Here is a 25,403-nt window from a genome sequence, read left to right as displayed (position 1 = left end):
TAGAAAATCCTTTTCTTGTAAAAATATCGCTTGCTCCCTTTTCACTTCTATCCTGCCTGAAAAGATAACAATAAAAACAATAGGCTTCATCTTTTGCCACACTATATTCCAACCAATTATACTTTTGAAACCACGCTTTTTGAAAGCATCGCATTTCTTTTCCTTGTTGTTTTTTGGGGAAGTCATATCCAATTGGTTGACATGGGCCTTCCAATAAACACAATCTTCGAGCTCGATCTCTAATATCAACATCATATTCTTCAATTGGTTGACGAATTCCAGGATCATCAATGATATCATCTGGACTGAACTCAACACGAGTTCTCTTTTGTGCTCCAGTACTAGTTTCAGAATAAACATTTATTCCTGATTCACAACTTTTCGGTTTATGTTTAAAAAACCTCTCCATATCTATATAATTAATAATTAATTCAACAAGCAATTAAAATCTAAAATAACAAATAATGTAATAAAAAACAACTAAACTCAATTAAAACTATAAGTAATAAATAACGTAATTCATAAAATCATAAATTCTAAATATTTATATAGACTACTACAAAAATTAAGATTATACACCTATGAGAACAATCATAAAAGGAAGACTTCTTACCCCAAAATAATGTTGCAATATTGTAGAATAATGATCAAGTGTTATCTGCTATGTATATCTTTCCAATAAGACCCAGGAAAGCATCAACTTCATCACCCTTCAACCAATTGATCAACCTTGATTCCACATAAATAGAAAGCCAAACCCTAAATTTAGATAACATGGCATAATTAAAAATAAATAAATATAGCTGATGATCTACTCACTTTCACTAGAAACAGAGACCAAAGTTCAAACTAATATAAGTAATTGAAATAATTTCAAAATGTGTAGCTTCTGAGTTTCAGAATATTTTGACAAAAAATAATTCCAAAAATAGCATTGAGTATTCATGTGATCAATTAATTAGACATGCACATGATTAAGCAAACCAAAAATGGATTAAGCAAACCGACTGAGTCACTGAGTATTCATGTGATTAATTTATATGGACCATTACAACATGTACTACAAGAACTCCAAAATTGACAATTAATATTATTGTTTGATGTCTTCATTTTATTGGTCCAACTGTCCAAGACTCCAAGTGTCCAAAGCCACTTTGTAAATTTTGAATATAATGGCTTTAAAATTGAATTGTATTTTGAGTGGAAAACTGCAAATTTTCCTAGTGTGAAATACTAGCAAATTCTTATTATCATGATATCATGATTATCATCTGAGATTCTGAGACTGAGACTAGCCACTGCTTTTCATACGTCATGCATAGTCCAAATTCCATGATTTCCATCAACCAATTAAAAATCCCATATTTTTACAACCATGATTCCATGAAGGCATGAACCATCCAAATTCCAATGATTCCAATTTCCAAACAAATAAACACTCCATCACTAAATCCCTTCCAAAAAAAATATCACTCAAGTATCAAATACCAAACTAAACAAGAATAAAAATCAAATCCAATAAACACTTAAAAAGCATAAAAAAAGGAAAACAATTAGAACACCACTCACCAGCTTGCCAATCAGGCGATCACCAATGTCCGATGACCCAATCCAATGAAGCGATGCGCCGATGATGTTGAGATTTCTTTCTCCAATGGTCCTGACTCCAACCTAGCTTGGTTAATTGTTTGTGAATTATGATTGTGTATTTGTGTGAGATTGTGAGTTGTAATTTGATTAAAACTTAGAGAAAAGAAGAAGCATCAGACAAAGACACAAAGTCACATGCTTCACAGTTGATTGTTTTAACTTTTAACAACATCGAGATTTGTGTCTCATCACACAATACAATAACATAAGTACATAACCTTAATTACTTAACTTTAACAAGCCATTATTAATCCATTTATATGCTTAATGGCTGGATGTTAACATGGGGTAGTGGGGCTTAAATGAAATTTATGGGGGGGCTACTCTTTATTTATGCAAGAAGGGAAGGGATTTTTCCCAAGCAAGGGGGTGCTCAAGCACCACCTTGCCCCCCTCTTTCCGCCACTATATGAATCCAACAAGCTGCTTATGCATGTAGAAGTAGCAACACATGCACATGTAGGTTTATTTTGGCATATTGTGGATGATTTCTTGGTCTCCTTTCACGTATTTGATAGGTGGTGAATTCTCTGAGAAAGAGAAATAAGTTGTAGGAGAGCAAACCATACCAAGAGGATTTTGCGTTGTACTGTGAGTGGTGATTTTGTTTAAATGCGTAGCTTTATATGAGTTCTTGGGTATTTCATAATATAGTATGACACTTATATTATCTCGTTCTTTCTCACAAAAGCATTTGAATGGTTTTCTTATGAAACTTGAAAATCGTATTATGTTCGTGTATGTGTTAAGTTTCATGAGTAATTATATGCCTATTTTCCTCTTGGCATTTATGAGTGATTTGCTTTTCAAAGTATGTTTTCTTGAATTATAGCTTGGACCCAACATGTGAAAATATGAAACTTGAAAATGATTATGTGTGCTTAGTGTACTTTGGTGACAAAGCAGACTACGGTCCATGGGTTTTGGCCCAAAACTGCGGACAAGGTCTGCTAGTCCAGCATTGCATTGTCAGGATTCCCACAAACTAGCCTATGTAGAAGTGGTGTGGCAATCCCCAGGGGTTTATTTTTAACCATTTAAGAGTTGATGTGGAGCCCTTGATGGAATGGGAAAAGTATTGAGAGATCCAGAATAACCGCCTAGAAATCTCAACAACCAACGCCAAGGGGTCTTCTTATACTATTTTAAAATCCTTGGCTTTCCTAGGACTAGTTGAGGTCACAACTAATCTCAGAGAGTTTTTATTATCAACAAGAAACCTGTTTTGAACTTCTATTTTTTTATTTAAATATTGATGTTTTAAAATATCCTATTTGATGGTAAGAAAGCTATTACTTATTCATGTAAACATATGTCAAATGTTATAGGACATTATTTATCTATACAATCACCCCTTACTGATTAACCATGTTACCCACCCTCTCCCTCCTTCATCTTTGCATAGGTCATGATGTTATCGAGCATCATGCTATGCTGGTTTAGTATAAAGTTCATCATCCTATAGCATAGGTTTGTCTACATTTTGGGGCTTAATCAAGCAATTGGTCATGTTGTACACTTTTATCATTGGCTATGTGTACTGGATCTGCTAGTAATTTAAAGACAACTAGTATTTGGGAGTGTTATATATACATAAATCTATTAATGTGGGTGTGTGATATGTATATTTGTTTATTTCTGTGTTGTCAAATACCACGACGCCTTGCCTTAACTTGAGAGTGGGGTACAACCCATACCTTCTCAAGTTAGCAAGGCAATTGTCGAAAGCCTATCCTGTGGGACGAGCTGTGATAGATGGCTTATCTAGTATGCATCAAATATGACATAAGATATAAGCTTATTATACCCATATCCTTTCCTACTCCTATCCGGTCCCTATATCCTATCCACCTTTACGAGTTTACCATGCCCTTATCCTATCCTACTCACCAAACATGCCCTAAATATAAAATAGTATTAATTTATAATACTTTAATAATCCATGAGATGTTCTTAAAGACATTTTATTCTATTCCATCTTCGCAGGCTTCTCACTCCACCTCAAAATCTTGAAATATATACATGTAATTTAATTAATTATACGAATGTGTGTGTGTGTGTGTGTGTGTGTTTTTTGTTTTTTTTTTTTTTTGACAATTTGAATAACCCACCCGAAACACACACACTTTTTATTGTTATGTCTCAACCATGTATTGGGAGAGAATCGAACTCTTGACCTCCCTCATGAGAATCAAATGTTTTACTTGCTAAGCTATTGTCGTGGTGGCACACACCAACAAAATCTAAAAGACTACTTTTCCAAACGTATATTAGCAAAATTCTCAATTTTAAAAAAAAAATGAAACATGTGTTTGGTTCACGGAATAGGAATGCGATAATTCATTCATTGGAAATGGGAAACACAAGAAGAGGAAATGCAATAAAAGTACATTTGTCCTCTTAGGAGTCATTTGGTTCATAGTAGTTTAAAAAGTATTCATGACAATCACACGGTAATATGAAAATATTAGTGTAGAATTGTGGCACTGATAATATTGATAAGTAATTAAAAATCCCAATGGTGAAATGTTACCAAGAAACTCCATAATTACATTATCTCCAAAATAAGTGTCAATCTTGAAATACCTAGCGATAATAATCTATGCTAAAATTTTTGGCCAATTTTGCTTTAAAATATAATTTCTTAAGATGAGATTGTCTTTAATCTTTAATGATAAGACTTAATAGCCCCTGATTTTTAATATCATTTTAAATTTAGTTATATTTCATATGAAAATTTTATTCCAATTCTATTTTAAGTTTGATGATAATTTTAATTTCAGGAGTATTTTGAGAATCTTGTCATTTTTCTACATTGATTACCATGACCAATTAAAGGCAAATGAAATATTGCCATAATATGAGTTCCTAACTAAAGGCGATCATTGTAAATTACTGCCAAATTCATTGGCATATAATATGCCACAAACATTATTATTATGCAAGTCTCATTACTTACTGCGATAAACCATTAAACCCACTACCAAACGGGCCCTTAATGCAAATAAATAGTATTTGAGTTGTGTTGACAATAAATAAATGTCTTCATTTGTAAAACATTTTAAGTAAAATTATTCACTTAAATTATTATTTATTAAAATTAAATAATTCACTTTCAATAATTTTGAAACTCTCGAAGTGGGTAATAAGGCCATTGATCGTATTAGGCATGATTTTATGTAATTCAGTCCAACATTAATAAGAAGGGATTAGATTAGTAAATTGGAAACACCTTTGCAAACCCTGGTCTAAGGGGCATGGGGAATCTTAAGCATAAATGATTTTAATCTCACTCTCATGGGAAAGTGGCGGTGGAAAATCTTGACTGGAGGGGGATTGTGTGACTTCCAAGTTATCCATTTCAACTATTCTTGAAATGGACACATTTAGAACCTCTACAATTATCAATCTTCAAGAATTTCTTTCTTTTAGAAAGGGATTTTGAGTTGCCTATCTCCATTTACATTTTGCATTACCTATATTGTTAGAAATGGTGAAAGCCCTTATGCATCATTGGCCAGAGGGATTTAGCACCTCCCATTACCCTCTAGGTACAATTAAGGAGGTTCTCTTTTTGGCGATGGCATTACACCAAATTTAAGCCCCTTATTTTCCTAGAGCTAAGATCTAGAATTCTCAATGCATGTCTAGAAGAGAATGATTCTAAGATTTTGAGTATGAACCCTAATAGGGGCTTTGTTGTTAAATCATTATATGGATTTCTCGGTGACAATGGTTGGAGATGTCAAGTGACTAGAGGTATTCAGAATTGTAATTGTCCCATGAAAATCAACTTATTCATGTGGTTTGGCTTAGGACAATAAACTTCCTACTACTACTAGTGTTCTATGCCATGCAATGATAGAATCCATTGACCACATTTTTTTTAGTATCTATATGCTTAGCGTATATGGGGTCATTTCGGTCAGTTGTTTGGATTGATCATTTTCCCTAACTCCTTTATTGGCCTCTGTGAAGTGCAAAAAGATACTTGGGATTTCCTTACTCATGCTATTTTTTGGAATATATGTAACATGTAAAATAATCATGTTTTTAATTCTACAATAACTCTGATATCTATGGCTTTGCATGGAATTATTCATATGTTTTATTATATGGGTGTATGCATCTCTTGATCATAAAGTAATTAAGTTGGAAAACTTGGCTAGTAGAGTGAAGTGCAGCTTGAAGTTCTTAGGATCTCGCAAGATAATGACAAGTGATCCTGGTGAACCAACATCTTCCAAAGGACTAGGATGATCTTTTGATAGTATTTTAGTGCCCTCCTAGATGAAGACCATGCCTATCTCCTCCCAAGGGCACATATATTCTTGTGTTCTTATGTTAGTTTATCTTTCTCCTACTTTGTGTATCATTCACATTTAGTGGAGCTGTGCTCCTATCTATATTGTATCTTTGTATTTATGTACTTTAGTCACTTTGTAATAATTCTTTTTGTTTAATTTAAGTGGTTTATGCATATTTAAACAAATTAATGAATTTTTGTTTTAAAATAAACAATCAACCAAAAAGGAATGCCAAGATTTCTTCATTTATAAAATAAATTAAATATCATTATTCACTTTAATTTTTGTAATTAAATGTTTAAATTAATTAATACACTTTACACCTTGTGTGGTTGGGGGTTTTGGGGGTGTGTATCGGAAGTAAGGAGGGTTGAAGTGTTTGGTTGGAAGAGTGAAGGAGAGGAGGAGTTAAGAGTAGTACTTCACCTGCCCTTACCCCTCATATCCCAGTCCCCAAAATTGGAGTCTATTGGGGGAGTAGAGTTATTAAATATTATTTTTCAAGAGGAACTATTAGTTTAAAAAAATATAAATACCCTTCACCTATTTGAAGAAAGACAAGTTTTTTTCTAATAATCAAAAACCGATTTTCACATTGCTTATTAGCTAGTAAGAAGAAGATCCATGATAAGTGTGGCCTGTAAAGAAGACCAGCAACCCATCTTAAGGAAATGCTTCTGCCTTTCCAAGGTCGCCCTTATGGACTTCAAAGAGGTTAGCTATCTATGTTTGATCTAGTTTTATCTATCTTAGTTTTGTATTTATTTTGATTTATTTGGATCTTATAAATCTTGTCATATTTTGTTAGGATTTGTACATGAATGGGGTTTTGGTTTTTGTTGTTGTTTATCTTGATCTCATAAGATTGCTAGGTTAATTGAGTTGAAAAAGAATTATAAATTTGACTTAACACTTATGTGTGTGAAGAGTCTCTACTTATACTGGATTACTACTTACTAGAACTTTAAACTTCATGCTAACAGTTGAGGGATGATTGGTACCAAGATCCTATCAGGATCCTTGAAAGAATGCCTCTCCAATGGCGCAAGTTTGATTCATGGGTGTGGACATATTTTTAAGAGTTTGAGCACTGATTATGAGAGAGTGATCCGAACCCCCAGATGTGTGTGGGCTCTATCCCCACTTACTCAGTTGAGGATTGTGCACTCTTCTGCCTTCTTTAACAATGTAACTGCTTATCTTTCCAAAAAAAAAAGAAAGAAAAGAAAAGGCCAAACTTCACCAAAGAAATTAAAAATAAGAAAAGCTAAACATTAAGAAGGAAAAACAAATATACCATTCGTTAAGGACCCGTTTGGATCATGGATTGTCTCCTTGGGAGTGGGAATCACTTGCACCCATGTTTGGTAACCAGGAAAGGCATAAATATTGTCTTTTCATGGTAATGGGACTAATGCATGTGAGCGAGTGACATTACTTGAAAAAAGAGTAATGCTATATAATGCGAATGAGTTACCCGAATTGCTTACACGAATGACATGTGTAACCATTTGGCAGCCACATCATTCCTATTTTCTCTCTCCTAATCAGGAACTTAAAAAAAAACAAATAAACCATGCCCTAATCCCTCTTTCTCTCTTCGTCTTCGCATGGCCACCAAGCTTGTTGTTGCTATTGCCACTAACGTCAACGAACCCCATCACCCGTTGCCCTTTGTCTCCGAACCTCTCATCTCCTTCGCCATCCAAATCCATCACCAGATTGGGCGATCCCAAGATATTGTAGATGGATGACCACCATGGTTGCTGCAAAGCTAGTTAGAGAGCTCACATCAAAGATATCCAAATAAAATAATCAAATCACATTACAAACTGCAGATCTTCAAGATTTTGAATGCACTACATGCCTTCTCAAGTCAATTAAGTCAATTAATGTGACACTTTAGCTTATGATTGAGATAGAGCAAACATGCTACACTTTTGAACATGAGAATTTTCTTCATGTTATTTAGACATATGAATACATTCATATTTTGCCGAATCTGTTCTCAAGGAAATAAGTTTTTTTTAAATCAAACTCATTCAAAAAGTAATAGTTTCTCAATGTTGTGTATGTTATTGCATTCATTTCCAGGTCTGCAGTTGATCTTTTCTCTTATTAGATAAATGAAGTTGTGAAGATCATGTAGAGCTATGCAACTCCCATTGATTTTCTCTTCAGATAGAAAACTATACATGTACATCAAAAGAGAAAACACTGTAGAAGCTTTTATTAAGAATATCCTAAAATCATAAGCTAGAAGTTGCATAAATTTTCAAGTTATATCAACACTATCTTGATCACCAGCAACACTTTTGCTTTCTAGTGATATGAACTCAAAATGCCTGTCACACCAGATGTATCCAATCAACTCGAAGATGGTTATCCTAGCCATAAGAAAGAAGAACTAATCAAGATGCCCATCATTCAGATTTATTGGCGGCGGAGAGGAGGAAGAGGAAGAAACCGCGGTGGCAGAGCACATACCTCAGGATCTGCCGCTTTGGCGATAGATTTGGATGGCGCTAGAGCATCATTCAGATTTGCCGGCCGGGGAGAGGAGGAAGCGGAGAAAGCCACGGCCGCGGAGCACATACCTCGGGATCTGCCTCTTTGGCGATGGATTTGGATGGCACCAGAGAGGAGAGGTTCGGAGGTGAAAGACAACAGGGGATGGGGTTCATCGGTGTCGGTGATTCCAGTGACGGCGAGATTGGTGGACGTGCAAAGACGAAAGAGAAAAAGAGGGATTAGGGCATGGTTTATTTGTTGTTTTTTTAAGTTGCTGATTAGGAGAGAGAAAATAGGAATGATGTGGCTGCCAAATGGTTACACACGTCATTCGTGTAAGCAATTCGGGTAACTCGTTCGCATTATATAGTATTATCTTGAAAAATGGGGGGTTTGGCTCTCCTTAGCATGGAAATGCCCATATTACCCCTCTATTTATATATAATTAATATTTAAAATTAATATAATTAATGAATAGATTTAATTTTAAAATTTTAAATAAATATTAATTAAAAATAATCATATTTAAATTATTTTTTTATAAGTGAATTTTTTTTATTAATTAATTATATGTTAATAAAAAATTATTACTTCAAATAATTATTTATAATAATTTAAATTAAAATTTTAAATTATAGTAACATATATAAATATTGATTAACATAATAAAATAATTTAAATATCAACTATTATTATTAATTCTTATTGTTACATATATTAATTAAATATGTGAATTAATTATATTAATTATAAATATTTAACTATATTAAATTAAAATAAATAATTATATTCTAAATATTTAATAAAAATAATGTTAAATATTTATTATTAAATATAATTCATTGTTTTATACTACAAATAATTTTATTTATACAAAAGGGTATAAATGTAATTTTTATCCTATCTCTCTCTTACTTTTTCATATTCTTAACTCTAATTCCCTCCAACTAAACACCTTCATTGTTATCCTCCCCTTTCCCACTATTATTATTCCCATTCCTCCCTTCTTCTTGTTCCCCCTTCCTATTCTTATTCCGCAATTTAAAGGGGCCCTAAATGTCAAAGGACAAAAGTCAACCTGATAAATTAAGTATATACACTACAAGAAAATTGATCTATAGCGGCTAAATTTAGTGGCAAATTTATAAATTTACCACTATAAATCTTTATAGCGGCATATTTTTTATATTAGTCGCTATAGATGTGGTTTAGTGGCAAAATTTTTGAATTAGCTACTATAAACACAAATTTGTTTATTATTTTTTTAATAATAGTTTTTATAGTGGCGAATTTATATATTAGCCAATATATATATATATATTAAATTTAAAAAAATTATATTTAAGGTGGAAAATGATCTCCACTATTTTTTATTATTTATTTAAATAAAAATTATTACTGGAAAAAAATCTATTATTGAATTTTATGGATACATTTTATTTCTTAAACATTTAACAAAATTTGAAAATTTTATTTATTTATTAATTTTGGTTTTTAGATATTCTATTACATGGACTTTCAAATTCATTATAATAGATTATCAACTTTTATCTCCTCTCTCTCATTTAATAATTTATTTAAATTTGGTTCAAGTAAAAAGAGACTAGTGTCCAAAGTCAAGAATGAATATATGGGTCTAAAAAAATCAAATATTAAATTTTAGAAAAAATGAGTTGAAAAAAAAATTAACTTAATTAATATAAAATTAAAATTAATTTTTTTTATTAATAAGCATTTTACAGCTATTAATATTTATTTAAATTTATTTATTAAATATATGTTTTAACTAATTAAAATTTTAAAAAAGTTTTATTAACTTTGAGCCTTAGGAAAAGAGTTTAGTTGAGAAACAAGCCACAAATCTCATACTCTATTGAACTCTACATGTGGGCCCTATTTGGGTTATTGAAAAAAATATGTGGTCACATACAAGAAAAAATAAAAATAAACATTATTATTAAAAATTAAATAAACAACCAAACCTACTTTGAGAAATGTATTTGTACAAATAAAAAATAAAAATAAAAAGCACCAAGCACCATATTTTAATAATTTTACACATACCACTTGATAACGCCAATAAAAATAAAACAAATAATAATAATACTAATAAATAAATTAGGAATTATAAAAAAGGCAAAAAAATCCTCTTATAAAATACTCCTTTTTTAAGGTTATAAATAATTAAATAAATAACAAAACAATGTCTTTTGCTTCGTAGCACACAAATCCCCATCTCAACGCTCAAACCAACATGTTTCCTTAGCTCGCAATCAGCTACAGAAATCTCATACAAATCTAAATCAGCACGCCCATTTGCTTCGAGATTAGCACACAAATCCTCATCTCAACGCTCAGATCTACCTATTCCTTTGCCTCAAGATCAGCTCATCGACTTCCCTTACAAGGGTTCTTCTTCTCCACTTCTCCACTTCTCCACAACGGCGGCGAACGAGAGAGAGAGAGAGAGAGAGAGAGAGAGAGAGAGAGAGAGAGAGATGGGGAAAGCGGCGAAGGGATCGAGAAAGGGGAAGAAGCCATGGAGGACGAACATTAGCACCGCTGACATCGAGGACTACGTCGATAACACCACAAAGGAGGCACTCGCTAGTGTCTCCACACCTCCGCAATCCATCTTCTTCGAGAACAAATATGATGGTCTCTTCTTCATCTAGTTTAGAGACATTCATGCCAGTTTGATTGCTCTTGTTGTTGTTGTCGTTGTTGTTGTTGTTGTTGTTGTTGTCGTTGTTTGTTCGTTTTTTCTCTTGAGCCTCCCACCTAAGATGATGATTAGAAAAAAAGAGAGAAAGTTCTCAATTTCAAGTTGATTCTTCAGATAAATGAGTTTGTTCAGCCTGTTCCATCTTCTATGCTGAGGACACCATCGAAAAGGAAGAAAGAGAAAGCCTGCGAGGATAAATCTCGAGCCCTGGTTACTTCTAAGGTATATGTGATTTATCAGGGATGTTGCTTTGGTTTGGATTATATCTGAAGTTCTTATTCATTTCTTGGGGGTTGTTTGATGTTGTTTAGGTCGACGATGGTCTCGATTATGGAAATCTTGACTTATGGAGTGAAAAAGGTCCTTTGGTTGATTTTTTCCTTTAATTTTATGTGTGTGTTCAAAGTATTGATCTTACATTTGGAAAATTCTTCTTTGTAAACTTTGAAGATGAAATCAATGGGAAGATCAAAAAGGTAAACTTCTATGAATGTTATACAATTAAGTATTTAACTGTATGTCTATTTGTGCTTTTAATTGAGAAACAGCAAACTGCAAGACATTTTATTTGTTCAATGCTTTGGAAAGACCAATTAGTTTGCTAAGAAAATTAGAAACTAATACCACGGCATCCTTGGACTAGTGTTTTTCATTGTAACATAGTTAATTGTTAACAACTGTGGTAGGTTAGTTAATTTGAATTGGTTGTATGAATTTGAAGTCAAACACCTCATGAGTTAAGACGTGTAGCATGTTTGATATTTTTAACATTTATTAGGCTCTTTGTTTTAATTAGAGGGAATGGAGCAAGACAAGTTATCTGAAATTTGTGCATGGCATGGCTCTTGTGCCATGTGTGTTCCAAGAAAATTATGGTGCTTGATGTTTTGACCAGTACTTCACACGTTTACACCATAGTGCTTTGTTGACTTAATGGCAATGTTATTGGATTGTGTTTGTGCTATTTCTTGTTGACGTTCACAATGTTCTGAAATTCATGGCCTTTAACATTCGGTTGTTGATTCTCTTTATAGAATATGGCATCTCATATTCTAGCTATTGAAGTTGAGCCACCTGGATGTTCCTTCAATCCTCCATTTGAAGCTCATCAAGTAATTTTTTTTTACTTAATATACAGTCATTGAATTTTCGCAATTTTGTAATTTTTTTCTTTCTTTCTTTTACTATCACTATCCAATAATGATGTCATTATAGGATTCATTGGCTCAAGCAGTTGTAGTTAAGATTCAAAAGATCTACAAGAGGAAATTACAACCTGAGCTAGTGTCACTTATTGTTACTGATGAAGTACTTGACAAGGAAGTTGTGAGTAATCTCATGCCGTAACTAGCTATTTTGCTTTGGTTTTTGTTTGATCATTGTAGCAAAATTAAGAAGCAAGTGTGGGCTTCTCTTTATTGTAACAGTTGTTATAGTTCCTTGCTTATGCTAATGGTCAGTGAATTGACTTTTAGACGTATTTTCTTGATGTTGATGCTAAAAATGAGAATGATCTAAGGGCGTGTTTGTTTGGCCGGATATAAAACTACATGTAATTGTAATTACAAAAAACATCAAAATCTAGTGTTTGTTTGGTTGGATTTGAGAATTTGAAAGTAGTTAGAAATGCAGTGTAGATGGATTTGGTTGGTTTTGGAACTACGTTCAAATCGGCCATAGTTTAATCTCCTGCACTTTGGATTTCCATAGAAAGTCTGACATGTGGTGTCACGTGAGACTTTCTAATAAAAATATATATAAATAAAAATAAAAATAAAATCATGATATTATTTTATCTTAATAATAAATGGTTACTATTATATTTTTATCAATATAAAAAATTATAAATAATGTAATATATTTTTTATAATTTTTAAAATAACAATATTTTGTAATGAAAACATAATTTTACATTAAATTAAGTAATTATATGCATAATTATCTTGGTTACTATTTATAACAATTAATTGTGTATTTATAATTAATTAAATTTAATAATGACCCAAGGTGGGATATCCTAAGCAAGGGTGTTTATATCCTACAAATACATCCAACCAAACACATGTTTTCAAATCCAGAATTACAAATCCTTCCAAATAAACACAAAATTTTGAAATCCAGCATTTTCAATAACAGTCAACCAAACACCAAATTTGACTCTCCTGCATTTTCAACTCCAGAATTTACAACTACACCGTAATTGAAAATCTACTGTATTTTCAACTACATCTAACCAAATGCTACCTAAATAAAGATGCAGATAATGTGAGAGATGAGTTAAATGCACAAAGGTTCAGAAGTTTGAATGCTTTATTTATAGCAAATTGTTATCATTTTTACTTCTAGATGCAGCTGAGCTGGATAACTATCTGGCCTAGTTTTGGCTTTAGTATCTGATTCATTTATTACTCGAATCTGCTTTTCTCAGATTCAATAAATAAACTTCCAATTGCTTTAAGATAGCTAAAATCTTTTTGTTGAAGTCTTCTCTTTATAACTTTATTCAGGAATTCAAAAGTTAAGAAGGTAACCAAAGTAGAGTTAAATCAAAGAGCCAGGTGGAAAGAGCAGTTGAAAGCAGAAGTTGAAGCAAAGAAGATCAACCATGTGCACACGGAAATTGACTGGTAACGTTTTTATGCTTGAGCAATTAATTCACATAAGGAAATTGATTCCTACAGTGCTCATTTTTTATTGTTCTCTTTTGCCTTTTTTTCTCATGGACAGTTTTATAAGATATAATTGAAGAAATAGCCAAGGAGGATGAAGAGAAAAATAGATATGATCCTTGTGTTTCTCTTACCACATGTTTAAGTTTTTGAAGAAGACTAAGGAGAATGGTTGGATGTCCTTGGAAGGAATTCTGCTGTGCTTAACAGGTGATTTTATATTTTTATCATATTGCTGCTTTGCATATGCTGACTAGCTTATATTTTATTAGATATTACCATAAATATATGTAGGTCTGCTCTAAGTTAGAAATCCTAAAGTTGTTTGCAAACATTAAAGGTCAATGGGATCTGATGTTGCAACTACAAACTGTCTCCATAGAATTTTCTAATTAGCTTCAGACTAAAGCTAAAAGACTTTAAATATCTCATGTAAAATAAAGTAAAATTACAACTTATATTTATTTCAAGGGACATCAAGATCTGAATGCTTCACAATGACTTAAATTGTAGACTCAGAGGCAATGTTTGCAAATCTTGATCACTTTTCATACACTACTATACATGTTCTTTCTTTCTTCTGTTATTGCTAATCTAGAAAAAAAAAATTTGTTGTTGTAAATGTATTTTTTTTTCCTTATTATGACAACTTATTTTTTACTCCAATTGCAAATTGCTTTCACTTCACTAGTATATCCAGCATTAATTTTGGCATACATGGCTAAGCTGCCTACTTGTCAAAACATCACAAAATCTATTCAACATACCAGATTGGCTTTTATGTCTTAGTTCCAGGTATGCTTAATAATTTCTCCATGCTGAGTTTAAACAATCAACTCTTGTGTTAATGTTACTGATGCAAGCCTAACATCCTATAGAGAGTGTTCGATTGGAGTGTGTTACGGATGCAAGTAACAGTGAGAATAATGGACTAATACACTAATGAAGACCTAGACCTTTAGATTGGAGTGTGTTTCAACAGATTAACACTGTTGGTAGTGGCTATGCTCAATGTTAACTAATTGTCAACTATCAATTTGTAAATTGTGTAAACAACTACCTGTGGATAATAATGATGGTATCTGGGCTTCAAATAAATTGTAAGACATTATCAGAATGTATATTTGTGTGTTTATTTATAATATGTATACTTATTATAAAAAAAAGGTTGTTCTTTAGTTTATATATTTTTTTAAACTTTTATAGTGTGAGGTTAATAAACTAAAATATTAATGTTGTCTCATATATATATATATATATATATATATATATATATATATATATATATTTGTTTATGTTAGAAACATATTTAATTAGTTATTAAAGCATCTACTCAATTCAGTGGCAAATTTTTTTGTCACTATAGGATACTAAATAAATTTATAGGATTTATAGCTGCAAAAATGTTTCACCGCTATAAAATTTATAGTGGCAAAATTTTTTGCCATTACAAATAATTGTGCATCTCCAATGGGATAGCGGCAAAAGTGTACATTTGTCGCAAAAAAACATATAGCGACAAAAGATTTAGCTGCTAATTGAATATCTATCGCTATAGGGGTATTGGGGCAAAAATGAGGCTTATAGCGGCAAATTTTTTCCACCACTATAAGTCTTATTTCTTGTAGTGATAGTCATAATAACATGGGCTAGGATTTATTGAAAAGGCTAAACAATGGCAATTCTACTTGTGTACTCTCATTTCCACTAGTCTTCTCCATTATAGAGAACTTTGTAGGTATAAAGAGGAAAAGTGAGAGTTTTGCCACTTCATTTGTTTGTTTGTTATGGTTTTTGGAAAAAGATCGGTCTATCCACAATGGCTTTTCTTTTTTTCTTGCAAGGTCAAAGCACTCTTTTTCACCAATATCATTTTGATTTACAATTAAACTAATGAGATATAAAAGGCTCACTAACAGCAAATGTATATTGAAGGCTCAATTATGGTTTCTTATATTGGGTTTGACTATTGAGTTAGATTTTCAATATGCCATTAATTAGCATGATCATGTAGTTCATGTCCTGGCCCAAGAATAGATAACTTTTTGTAATCTTGTAGTCTAATGCGATGTAAAAAAAGTTTAAACCACATTCGTGGTTTTAAATCATGTTTCATTGTTGCTTTTTAATTAAATAATACCGATCTTACAATTAAGACTACTCTACAAATTGTTGATAAAGAGAAAGATGTTGCTGAGAGGATGAAAGATTAATAAAGAAAGTGACATATGCAATTAAGGCTTCTGCTCAACTCATTGTGGAGAACATTAAGACTTCCAATGAGCTCATTACAAAGAAAGCTCCAAATACCTTTAATGGAGACATATCAAATCCTACGAGACTTAGGATCTCACCTACCATTGCACCATAATATTTAGAGTAAGTTTATACTAAATGTGGACTTGTTGAATGTAATCCTTAGTTGGCTAACGAAACACCATATGAAATTCATTTTAAGTGGGATACTAGGTGACCTTATCAACTTTAATATGTGATGATTTTAGGAAAGGATGTGTTTTAAGAATTAATACTGGCATCTACATTGTTGATCAAGGATATGTATTATGCTGAAACATATTTTGTTTTTAATGGTATTACTATTAAAATACTACTATATGGTGGATAAAGTTGTAAATGAACTAATGTGTTCGTTAAAACCTCAGCGGTCAAAAAAAAGAGCACTTGCAATTCGTTATTTCCCTCTTGGTTTTGGCTTAAAAATTGTCTTGATGTGTTAAAATAAAAAAAAAATCTTGCTTTCTTTTTCTCTATTTCAATAAATACTCTCCATTGTTATTAAATATTATTAAGGGAATACTTACCACTTTTCTAATTAGGTATCACCTTGATTTTTTTTTTTGTTTTTGTTTTTGTGTCTTCTTCAACTTACTCCTATTATAAGTGACTGTAAAGATTTTAAAAGATATGCTTCACACAAATACTGCCCTCATAAATACCATGCAAGGGGGAAAAAGGTGGCAGAATTATTTTTAAATAATTTTAAATTAAGAAATAATTATATAAAATATAGTACATCAATTTTTTATTTAAAAAATAAAAAAACATTATATAAAAAATGTAAATAAATTATTATAATTTTAATTTAAAAATTTTTTAAACAAAAGAAGGTAGATATAACTCAAAATATAAATTATATTTCATACAATAAATTGATGTCTCTGATAGATGTGCCATTGTACTTCAAACATTTTTAAACATTTTCATAACATATGATTATGTTTAAAAAAATATGAATATGAAAAATTTAAATCTAGTAATTTTGTTTGCATCTTAAAAATTTGGTTAATTTAATTGTTTCTATATTTGAAATAGTTAATACGTTAAAAGATTAAATAAAGCATCACATCAAAAGCAGCTACACATTAATAATACATAAATCATTTTTTTTATATATAATATTATATTATATAATGAATAAGGTAGGGAAGACAATGATTCTTACAATTAATTTTTCTTTTTAGAGAGAGACAACGATGGAGAAAATCTTGCGACATATTTGGTTAGACAAATTGGTGAAGAATTTGATGGAAGTAATGAAGGAGGAAGAGCTGAGACAAATTGTGGAGGAAAGTATGGTGGTCATCATGGGGAAAAAGGTTGTTGTATGAGTTACATTGCTCAGAGATTGTTGCAAGAATTGAAGGCAAATCCAACAATGTGTGAAATTAGCAAAAGTTTGACAGAGCAAATGACATTAATGGATAAGATTACAAAGATATTATGTGAAGATGATAGGACTTTTGTGAAAAATAATTAATATAATAATAATAATTGTTATTATTATTATTAAGGTTTTTCTTTTCATAATAATAATTAATATCATAATTATTTAATTATTTTTAATTATTATGTGTATATATATAATAGAAGTAAGTTAAAGAAAACACAAAAACAACAAAAAAATCAAGGTAATACCTAATCAGAAAAGTAACATGTATTCCCTTAATAATATTTAATAACAATGGAGAGCATTTATTGAAAGAGAGAAAAAGATAGAAAGATTTTTTTTGTGTAACACATTAAGATAATTTTTTAGCCAAAACTAGGAGGAAAATCATGAATTGCAAGTGCTCTTCTTTTCGGATGAATTATAATTAAATCTTCATTGCTTCCCGATTGTTCTAAATTATTCTTTTTCATCTTGATCTTTAGCTCCTCCAACTCATCAGTAAGTTTAGCAAGTTTTGTCGTTAAGTTTTCCTTAGTATCTTTCAAATCCTCCATTTCATATTTAAGTCCATATAATTACAATATTATAAATATTTTGAAGATGCCTTATAGCTCGCAATGTTGCTTCATTTTCAGTTTCTTTTTTTTTTTATATATAAACCTTGAATCCATATTGCTCATATTTTTCAAGCCTATATTCAAATTTCACCTTGGCTATAAAACTCGGTTCTTAATTTGGGCCCTTTTTTCACATTCATAACTTGGTGGTAACTTTACTTTTTCAAATATTTATTTAAACATTACTTTAAATTGCGTGGTAACAACAACAAGATTTTGATTTTTTTTATTATTTCCGATTTTTACCTGCAAATAAATCCACAATATTATAAGCAATTATAAATGACAAAAAAAAACTAATAATAATAATAATAATAATAATAATAATAATAATAATGTAATACATAAGTTTTTATTTAGGTTTTTCACATAAAAATAAAATATGCCTTTTTGAACTATTTGTTTTAAAAAAATAAATAAAATATTCCTACCAAAAACTTATCCAAAAATAAACTTCGGTTTTATAAAAGAAAATTTTTAAACTAACTAACTATATATAAATATGCATACCTTGATTAATATGGTAAGCTAATTGCAAAAATTTTAAACTATATGTGTGTGTGTGTGTGTGTGTTGGGGACGGACATGTGATTCGTGAATGATACAAACTCCACCTATATATATATATATATATATTAGGGACGAACATGTGACTGGTATAAACTCCATTCTCTCTCTCTCTCTCTCTCTCTCTCTCTCTCTCATATATATATATATATATATATATATATATATATATATATATATTGGGGATGGAAATGTGACTGATACAAACCCCATTATATATATATATATATATATGTTGGGGGCGGACATGTGACTGAGGCAGACTCTATTCCACACCTAGCAAATGAAGGGCAACAGCTAGAGGTGACAACATGGTGAGGTTTACTTAGCTACTTAGCAGTTTAGAATGATTGTGCAATGGGGATTGATCAAGCAATGGGTTATGGTCAACTCAAGTAACTCTTCAAATATAACTTTAACAATATTTTACAACTAAGCATCAAGACAAGGTTTTCGATGCATTTAAACAACACACTAAATTGAAACCCAACCAATAAGCATCAAGGAAAATACTAACAATAAGCATGAATCTAGAGAGAAGATCCTATAGCAAAACCTTACTCAAGACAAGGTAACTCATAATTTCAAGGTAAAAGCAAATGTCATTGAAAAGGAAGAAATACATATTAGCATATAGGTAGATGTATCTAAGGCTTAACAATTTAAGAACAACTAGACTTAGCAAACTCTAACAATGGTAATTTCAACAATGCACAACTAAGCAAACCAACACTTAAAAGACCCAATCCAAAGAAGCAGCACTCAAAATATAACCAACAAGAAATCAAGATTTGCACAAAACCAATTTACAAGGAAATATTCAAGCCATAGACCCTTGTAGTACACCTATTACTCCAAGGTTTTAGAGCCACCACAAAGAATAGCAACAATCACTAAGTATAAACACAAATGTTAAGCTTCAAACCACACATCCAACCACAAGATCACTTCGCCATACAATAGCCAAAAATCAAGTTTTAAGGCCATTGACATTTAACAAACACCATGTGTGCATCCTCAAATCTAAGAAATTAGACAACTTGACAAGTAACACAGGCTATCAAATAATGCATAGCATTTCACCACTATAAACAAAGAAGAAGAAGAACGTATTTGAACTATAACATAAAGCTAAAAAAAACATGGCATAATCTAGCAACCTAGATTGGAAGGAAGGAATCTAAGGTTTAAAAGTTTAAAAATACTTACTTGCTTAGAAGAAACATAGCATAACACCGTTTGAAACCTTTCTTGGTTCCCAAGACATGCAAGTGAAGAGCTTCAAGTCCTCATCTACTTTGTCAAAGATGATAGCCCTAAGGTAGATGAAGTTTTTGGACTATCATACCTCCTTTGAAGCTAAAAAAAAATTAAATAAATAAATCAAGATGATGGCATGGCCCAACATGGTTATTGGAGAGGGGAGGCATGTCTTGGCATGGTCTATTAAAGGGCTTGTTTGGATTGACTTTTTTTTTTAAAAAAAAAAAATGCTTTTTAAAAGATTTGTATAAGCACTTTTGAAAAAAGTGCTTTTCAGAGTGAGTTAAGGTGTTGTTTGGATCAGCTTATTGCTGATCCAAAAGCACTTATTTTATAAGTTAAGTGCTTATGAGATTTGTTATTATGTTTGGATTGGCTTTTTTGAATAAGCTGAAGCTGTGAAATAAGCCCAAATACAGCTTATTTTATAAGCTGCCAAAGACCAGCTTATGGAAATAAGCTGCTTTTGATAAGCTGTTTGGTGAAGTGTATTTACTAAACTGCCCTCAGTCAATCCAAAAAATTACTAGCTTTTGTATTACCCTAACTTCCTGTCTTCCCCATCTGAAAACAGCCATCTCCTCTGCCGATCCTCCAATCCTCGCCATCTCATATCCGCTGCCGATCCTCCAAGCCTCGCCATCTCATCTCCTCTGTCGCTATCTCATCAATTTGGTATGAATCTGTTTCTTTGGAAATGTATATATTGAGATCTGAAGTTTCCTTGGTTTCCCTCTCTTCACTACCTACTCATCATGCAAAAATTATTCAAAACTATGATGAGATATGAAGTTTTATAATGGATCATGTGAAAATACAAGTGAAGAAAGGAAATCAGAAGGAACTCACATTATATGATGAGATCTGAAGTTTTATAATGGATATCATCTTCTTTAAGTTTTTAATGTTTTGTTTTATTTGATTTTTATCTCTTTCTTTTACTGTTGTATATCATCCAATGCTTATGATGTCCAGATTCTAATTGAACTTCAGATTTTTTAATGTTTTTTTTTTAAATCCTATGCTTCTAATCAGTGTGATATCATTTAAGTGTATATCATCCAATCTGTCTGATATCAAACAGTAATTGAACTTCGGATTTGTAAGTTGGTAATATTATCTGTAATACCCTGAACCTTTGGATACCTGTTGGAAAATATATTCAGGGTATTACTATAGTTGCAGTAAGATTTTTTTCTACGGAGTAATCTTGTTGAGAAACCCCAAGTGGAAAAGAATAAGGACCTAAGTGTAAAAAGTTTTTTTAAAAGATTTTGGGTTAAAGAATAAATAAAAAAAGGATGGACATGAAATGTTTATGGAAACCGAGGACCCGAAAGGTAAGATGGAAGGGATCATTTGGAATATTGTGTTATAATACAAGGACCATTGGGTAATTTGAAAGGACCTTTTTGAGAATATTATTTTTATAATTCAGGGGACCATTTGTGAGTTTTTTGAGAACTGCTTTTGTAAGAAATTATATTTTGAGGGACTAAAAGTGAATTTCGGCTGAAAACTTAAGTTGGAGAAAACTCTAGATTTTGATGGTTCATCTTCTTCTCCATCTTTGTGCTACAGTACCCGAGAGAAGAAAAAAAAAATGAAGAAATGAGAGGAAAATAGGATATTTGAGGTGGAGAACTTGGAGATCGCCGGAGAGAGTTCGCCGGAGTCCTTGGTAAGGTTTATTTTGGTTTAAATGATGTATAAATTTTAATTAAAAAGCTTGAGCAACCATGCTAAATTTTAGTTTGTTTTTTTATGAGTTTAGTTTGGTTTTTGAATGGTAAAAGCATGGTTTATTGTTGATTGATGTTGAATACTGAAGTTGTTTTGGAAAAACCTCAGATTTGTGATGAAATTCTTGAAAATGGAGATGAGATTGCTGAATCATCGTAGCAATCACTGTAGCACCGAGATTAGGGTTTTGGTTTGATTAATTAAATTGATGATGATGATGATTAATGTGTTAATGATGATGGTTAGATTGAATTGGTTGAGTTAGCCAAGTTGATTTGGTTGAGTTGAGTTGATTTGGTTGAGTTGGGCTCGATCAAATCAAGTTGAAATGGGTTGGGTTTGGTTCGAGTTGATTTAGGTTAAGGGTTTTTGGACTGAACCAAGTTGGTTCAATGGATTTTGAATAAGAATTGAATTGGTTCAAGCTCGGTTCGATTGAAATTGAGTTTGGTTCAAAGTGCAATTAAGCTTGGTTCGTGGGAATTAAGATTGGTTCGATTGGTTTAGCGTGTTTAGTCTAAACCGAGTTGGTTTAAATACAACCCGAAAGCCAATTGGACTATGCGAGGTCGGGTTTTAACCCGATTGGAGTGAGTGGGCCCAATAGAGTTGATTATTATTTTTGTATTTTTCTTTTGAGTTTAAATATGTAATTTATTTTTTTATTATATTATTCTATTAGGTGTTGTTCGGGTCTTGGGAGGGAGTTCCGAGTCTGCAGAGGAACCCAAGGACACCAGTGTGAGTTGGTAGTGGCTATTATTTTAAATAAATAAATTATTATTATTATTTTGAAATAATTGTTTAATAGCTAGTATTTTTGGAAATAAATGTTTAAGTATTTCATTTTATCATGTTTAATTACGTATAAGGTCGAAATATACTTATATTTATTTTTCCCTACGATGTGCCATGATAACCGTATTGATACATCGGTTTTGTATAATTATACATATTTGTGAATAGTGAAAAATACATGTATATGTGATTTAATTATTCAATTCTTGTATTTATTTTTTTGATGGGTATATATGCTTTGATTTGGAGTGATTTACGAAACCATGTGAGCATATTAAAGATGTTTTTATCGGCATTGTTAGTAGAATTGGTTTTCATTCCTGGTATAGGAATGGTATCATGGATCTTTACTGGCATTATGCATGGTTATACTTTTTGGCATTGGCTTTGTGGAAAAATAACGTTTATTTCCGTGATGTGAATACTTGTCCTGGAAAAGGATCCTGTGTTATGATTTATACAGATGGTATTATTGCTATATTTACTTGATGGTTTGGACGGTGACGGCGGGCTAAGGCCCGACTATCGCGATGAGTGGGTCCCCACGGGCCGCCTTTTAGAGGTGGCGTGGTGGACCCGAGTATTGATTTCTACGAGGGCCGTTCGGTGGGAGCGGAGAGCCCTCGATCGGATATTCATCGGGTAGCCGGGGTCACCGACCGGTGAACCGATGGGTCAACGTTAAGGGACATGAGTTCCTCGACGGCTCGAACCTAGTCGCGACCACGGCGAAGGTTTAGAGAGTTTTCTGAGACCATGTTATGCTGGGTGAGTGTTGGGTATTGCTTTATTTTGAATTTGAAATTTATGTTATTTTTGAATTGTGATGAGGGCAGTCTCTTACAAAATTTGTGTTTTCCGAGAAAAATCAATTGATGTTGATCTATGTTGAATTTATGTTTCAAAAAGTTCTTTAAAGATTGTATTTTGCTAGAATTCGGTATTTTGGAAAAAGTTGGAAAAATTATTTGAGCAGATTGGTATTTATATACTTGATATATATTATATTTAAGTATTTGAAATTATTAAGCCACTCACCGACCAACCGAATGTCTCAGTAAGCTGCAGGGAGCGGGACCCTAGATCGCTCGATTGAGTATAGAGCTAGTCAGGGTTGAATCCAGGATTGCAGTGGGTCCTCCTTCCTTTCTTTCTATTTATTGGTGTCGTGATCTTGTAGCGGTTGTACCCGCAAAATTTGAGTTATCAGTATTCATGGTATTTATGTATTTGAACCTCGTAGTTGGTGTAAAGTTGTAAATTGTGATTTGTAGGTCTGATTTTGTTTAAAACAGGGTGTCAGTTTCCAGTTAAAAGGGAGTTTTAACTGATGGGTGCCACATTTACCTCAGTAGAAGGGGTGAGTGTGACATTATCACTTAATGAGGTTAATGAATCTAATGTTTCTGCTATCCTGTCATCATATGAAAGAATTGGTTTGGATGCTATTTTGCAATCTATGTTTGTGTGTCACCATCAAATTAAATCACCCAACTTAAAACATGTCAACATCAATTCAATTGAACAACTTAATGAGTGCATGAATTTTCATGTTGACGATGCATTTGCAAAGTGATAGATAAAGTTAACCATATCCTTTGAAGAATGTGATTTCTCTAGCTATGCTATTGCTTGCTTCTTTTACTTCAGGTTTTACTGAATCATATACTGACCTGCTATTTTAGGTGTCAACCAACACACTAGAGAGAGTGGCTCCTCTTAAACACACTAGTTGCCATTTACTCATACATCAAGGCTAAGATGGAAGAAGAGAAGCTGGTGAGTTCCGTTAGCACTAAACATTTGCAATAATTTGGAGTCTTCATTATTTTACTTCTTGCTAAATATTCAGTATATTCTACCAAGTTAAAATAGAATCTTTTCATCAAAGTTCATCAACTATTTGGACAATGCAAATACGACTAGGCACTTTTCATGATTCTGTCTTAACAACAAACAGTTAAGGTTGAGTATTTACATCCTCTTCATGATTCTGTCTTAACAACAAACAGTTTAAGGTTGAGTATTTACACCCTCTTCATGATTGTTTGTTATATCACTCAATTGGGAAAAGAAAAGATAAGTGTATTCTGGCCTTGCAAAGTTTGCCTAGTCACATGATAATAATTGGTTTAGTGTATGTTACCATGTGAATAAAGGTTGTCCATACTTTTCAGAATAAGAGTGATAATTTTCATGGGTATTCAAATTCTAAATAAAACGTAGATGTTTAAAAAAATAACATAATAGGCATGTGCAGGGTGCTTTAAGTTGGGGATAAATCTATAGGGCCATTTTTTTTTATAATATTAGTTCGGAGAAAAAAACAAAAATTATTTAAGTTGACCAAATCTTAACTTAATTAATATTAAGAAAAGTACATATTTTAAAGTTTAAATTTATTTTTTAAGTAATATTATGTATATTAATATTAATACTTTTCAAATTAATTATGAAATATATTTATTTAAAATATAAGTTTTACAATCTTGGTTTTATTTTTATTTTTTTAAAACATTAATTAATTTTTACGAAAGGCCATTCAAATAAAGGCCATTCAAGATTTATTTGCAGTTGAGGAGTAGCTTTTCCAACCTTCAGAAACAAGTAAATTAAGAAAGATACATGGAAACATTACATAACAGAGAGGGATTTGTAATTGTCCAATTTATTATATTTCATCTACTTAGATGCATATCTAAGGTTTACTCATCTACTTAAATTTAATTGCTTGAGCTTAAGAATGTCTAGGTTCTTTAGCATATATTGACTATTTGTTTTCCCTTTTAGGAATCATTTTTATAGTCAAGAATTCTAGTGTGGTGTATAAGGGCCCAAATTCATAATCATATCCTCTTAAAA

The 25,403-nt window shown here is 31.7% G+C and overlaps 1 protein-coding gene across 1 annotated transcript; it reads left to right on the top strand.

Moving 5' to 3' along the window:
• Positions 1-10,793: 10,793 nt before the first annotated feature.
• Positions 10,794-12,667, top strand: LOC120255690 (ribosome biogenesis protein NOP53-like). Its single transcript, XM_039263458.1, has 6 exons — positions 10,794-11,126; positions 11,308-11,415; positions 11,505-11,553; positions 11,644-11,669; positions 12,228-12,305; positions 12,409-12,667. Exons 1-6 carry the CDS (start codon positions 11,121-11,123, stop codon positions 12,538-12,540), a joined length of 399 nt encoding a protein of 132 aa, XP_039119392.1. The 5' UTR covers positions 10,794-11,120; the 3' UTR covers positions 12,541-12,667.
• The last annotated feature ends 12,736 nt before the right edge of the window (positions 12,668-25,403 follow it).

The sequence above is a fragment of the Dioscorea cayenensis genome, unplaced genomic scaffold (genome assembly GCF_009730915.1).
Source record: "Dioscorea cayenensis subsp. rotundata cultivar TDr96_F1 unplaced genomic scaffold, TDr96_F1_v2_PseudoChromosome.rev07_lg8_w22 25.fasta BLBR01001137.1, whole genome shotgun sequence".
NCBI lineage: Eukaryota > Viridiplantae > Streptophyta > Magnoliopsida > Dioscoreales > Dioscoreaceae > Dioscorea > Dioscorea cayenensis.
The sequence above is the reverse complement of the archived record's forward strand: the minus strand, read 5'-3'. Positions and strand labels throughout refer to the sequence as shown.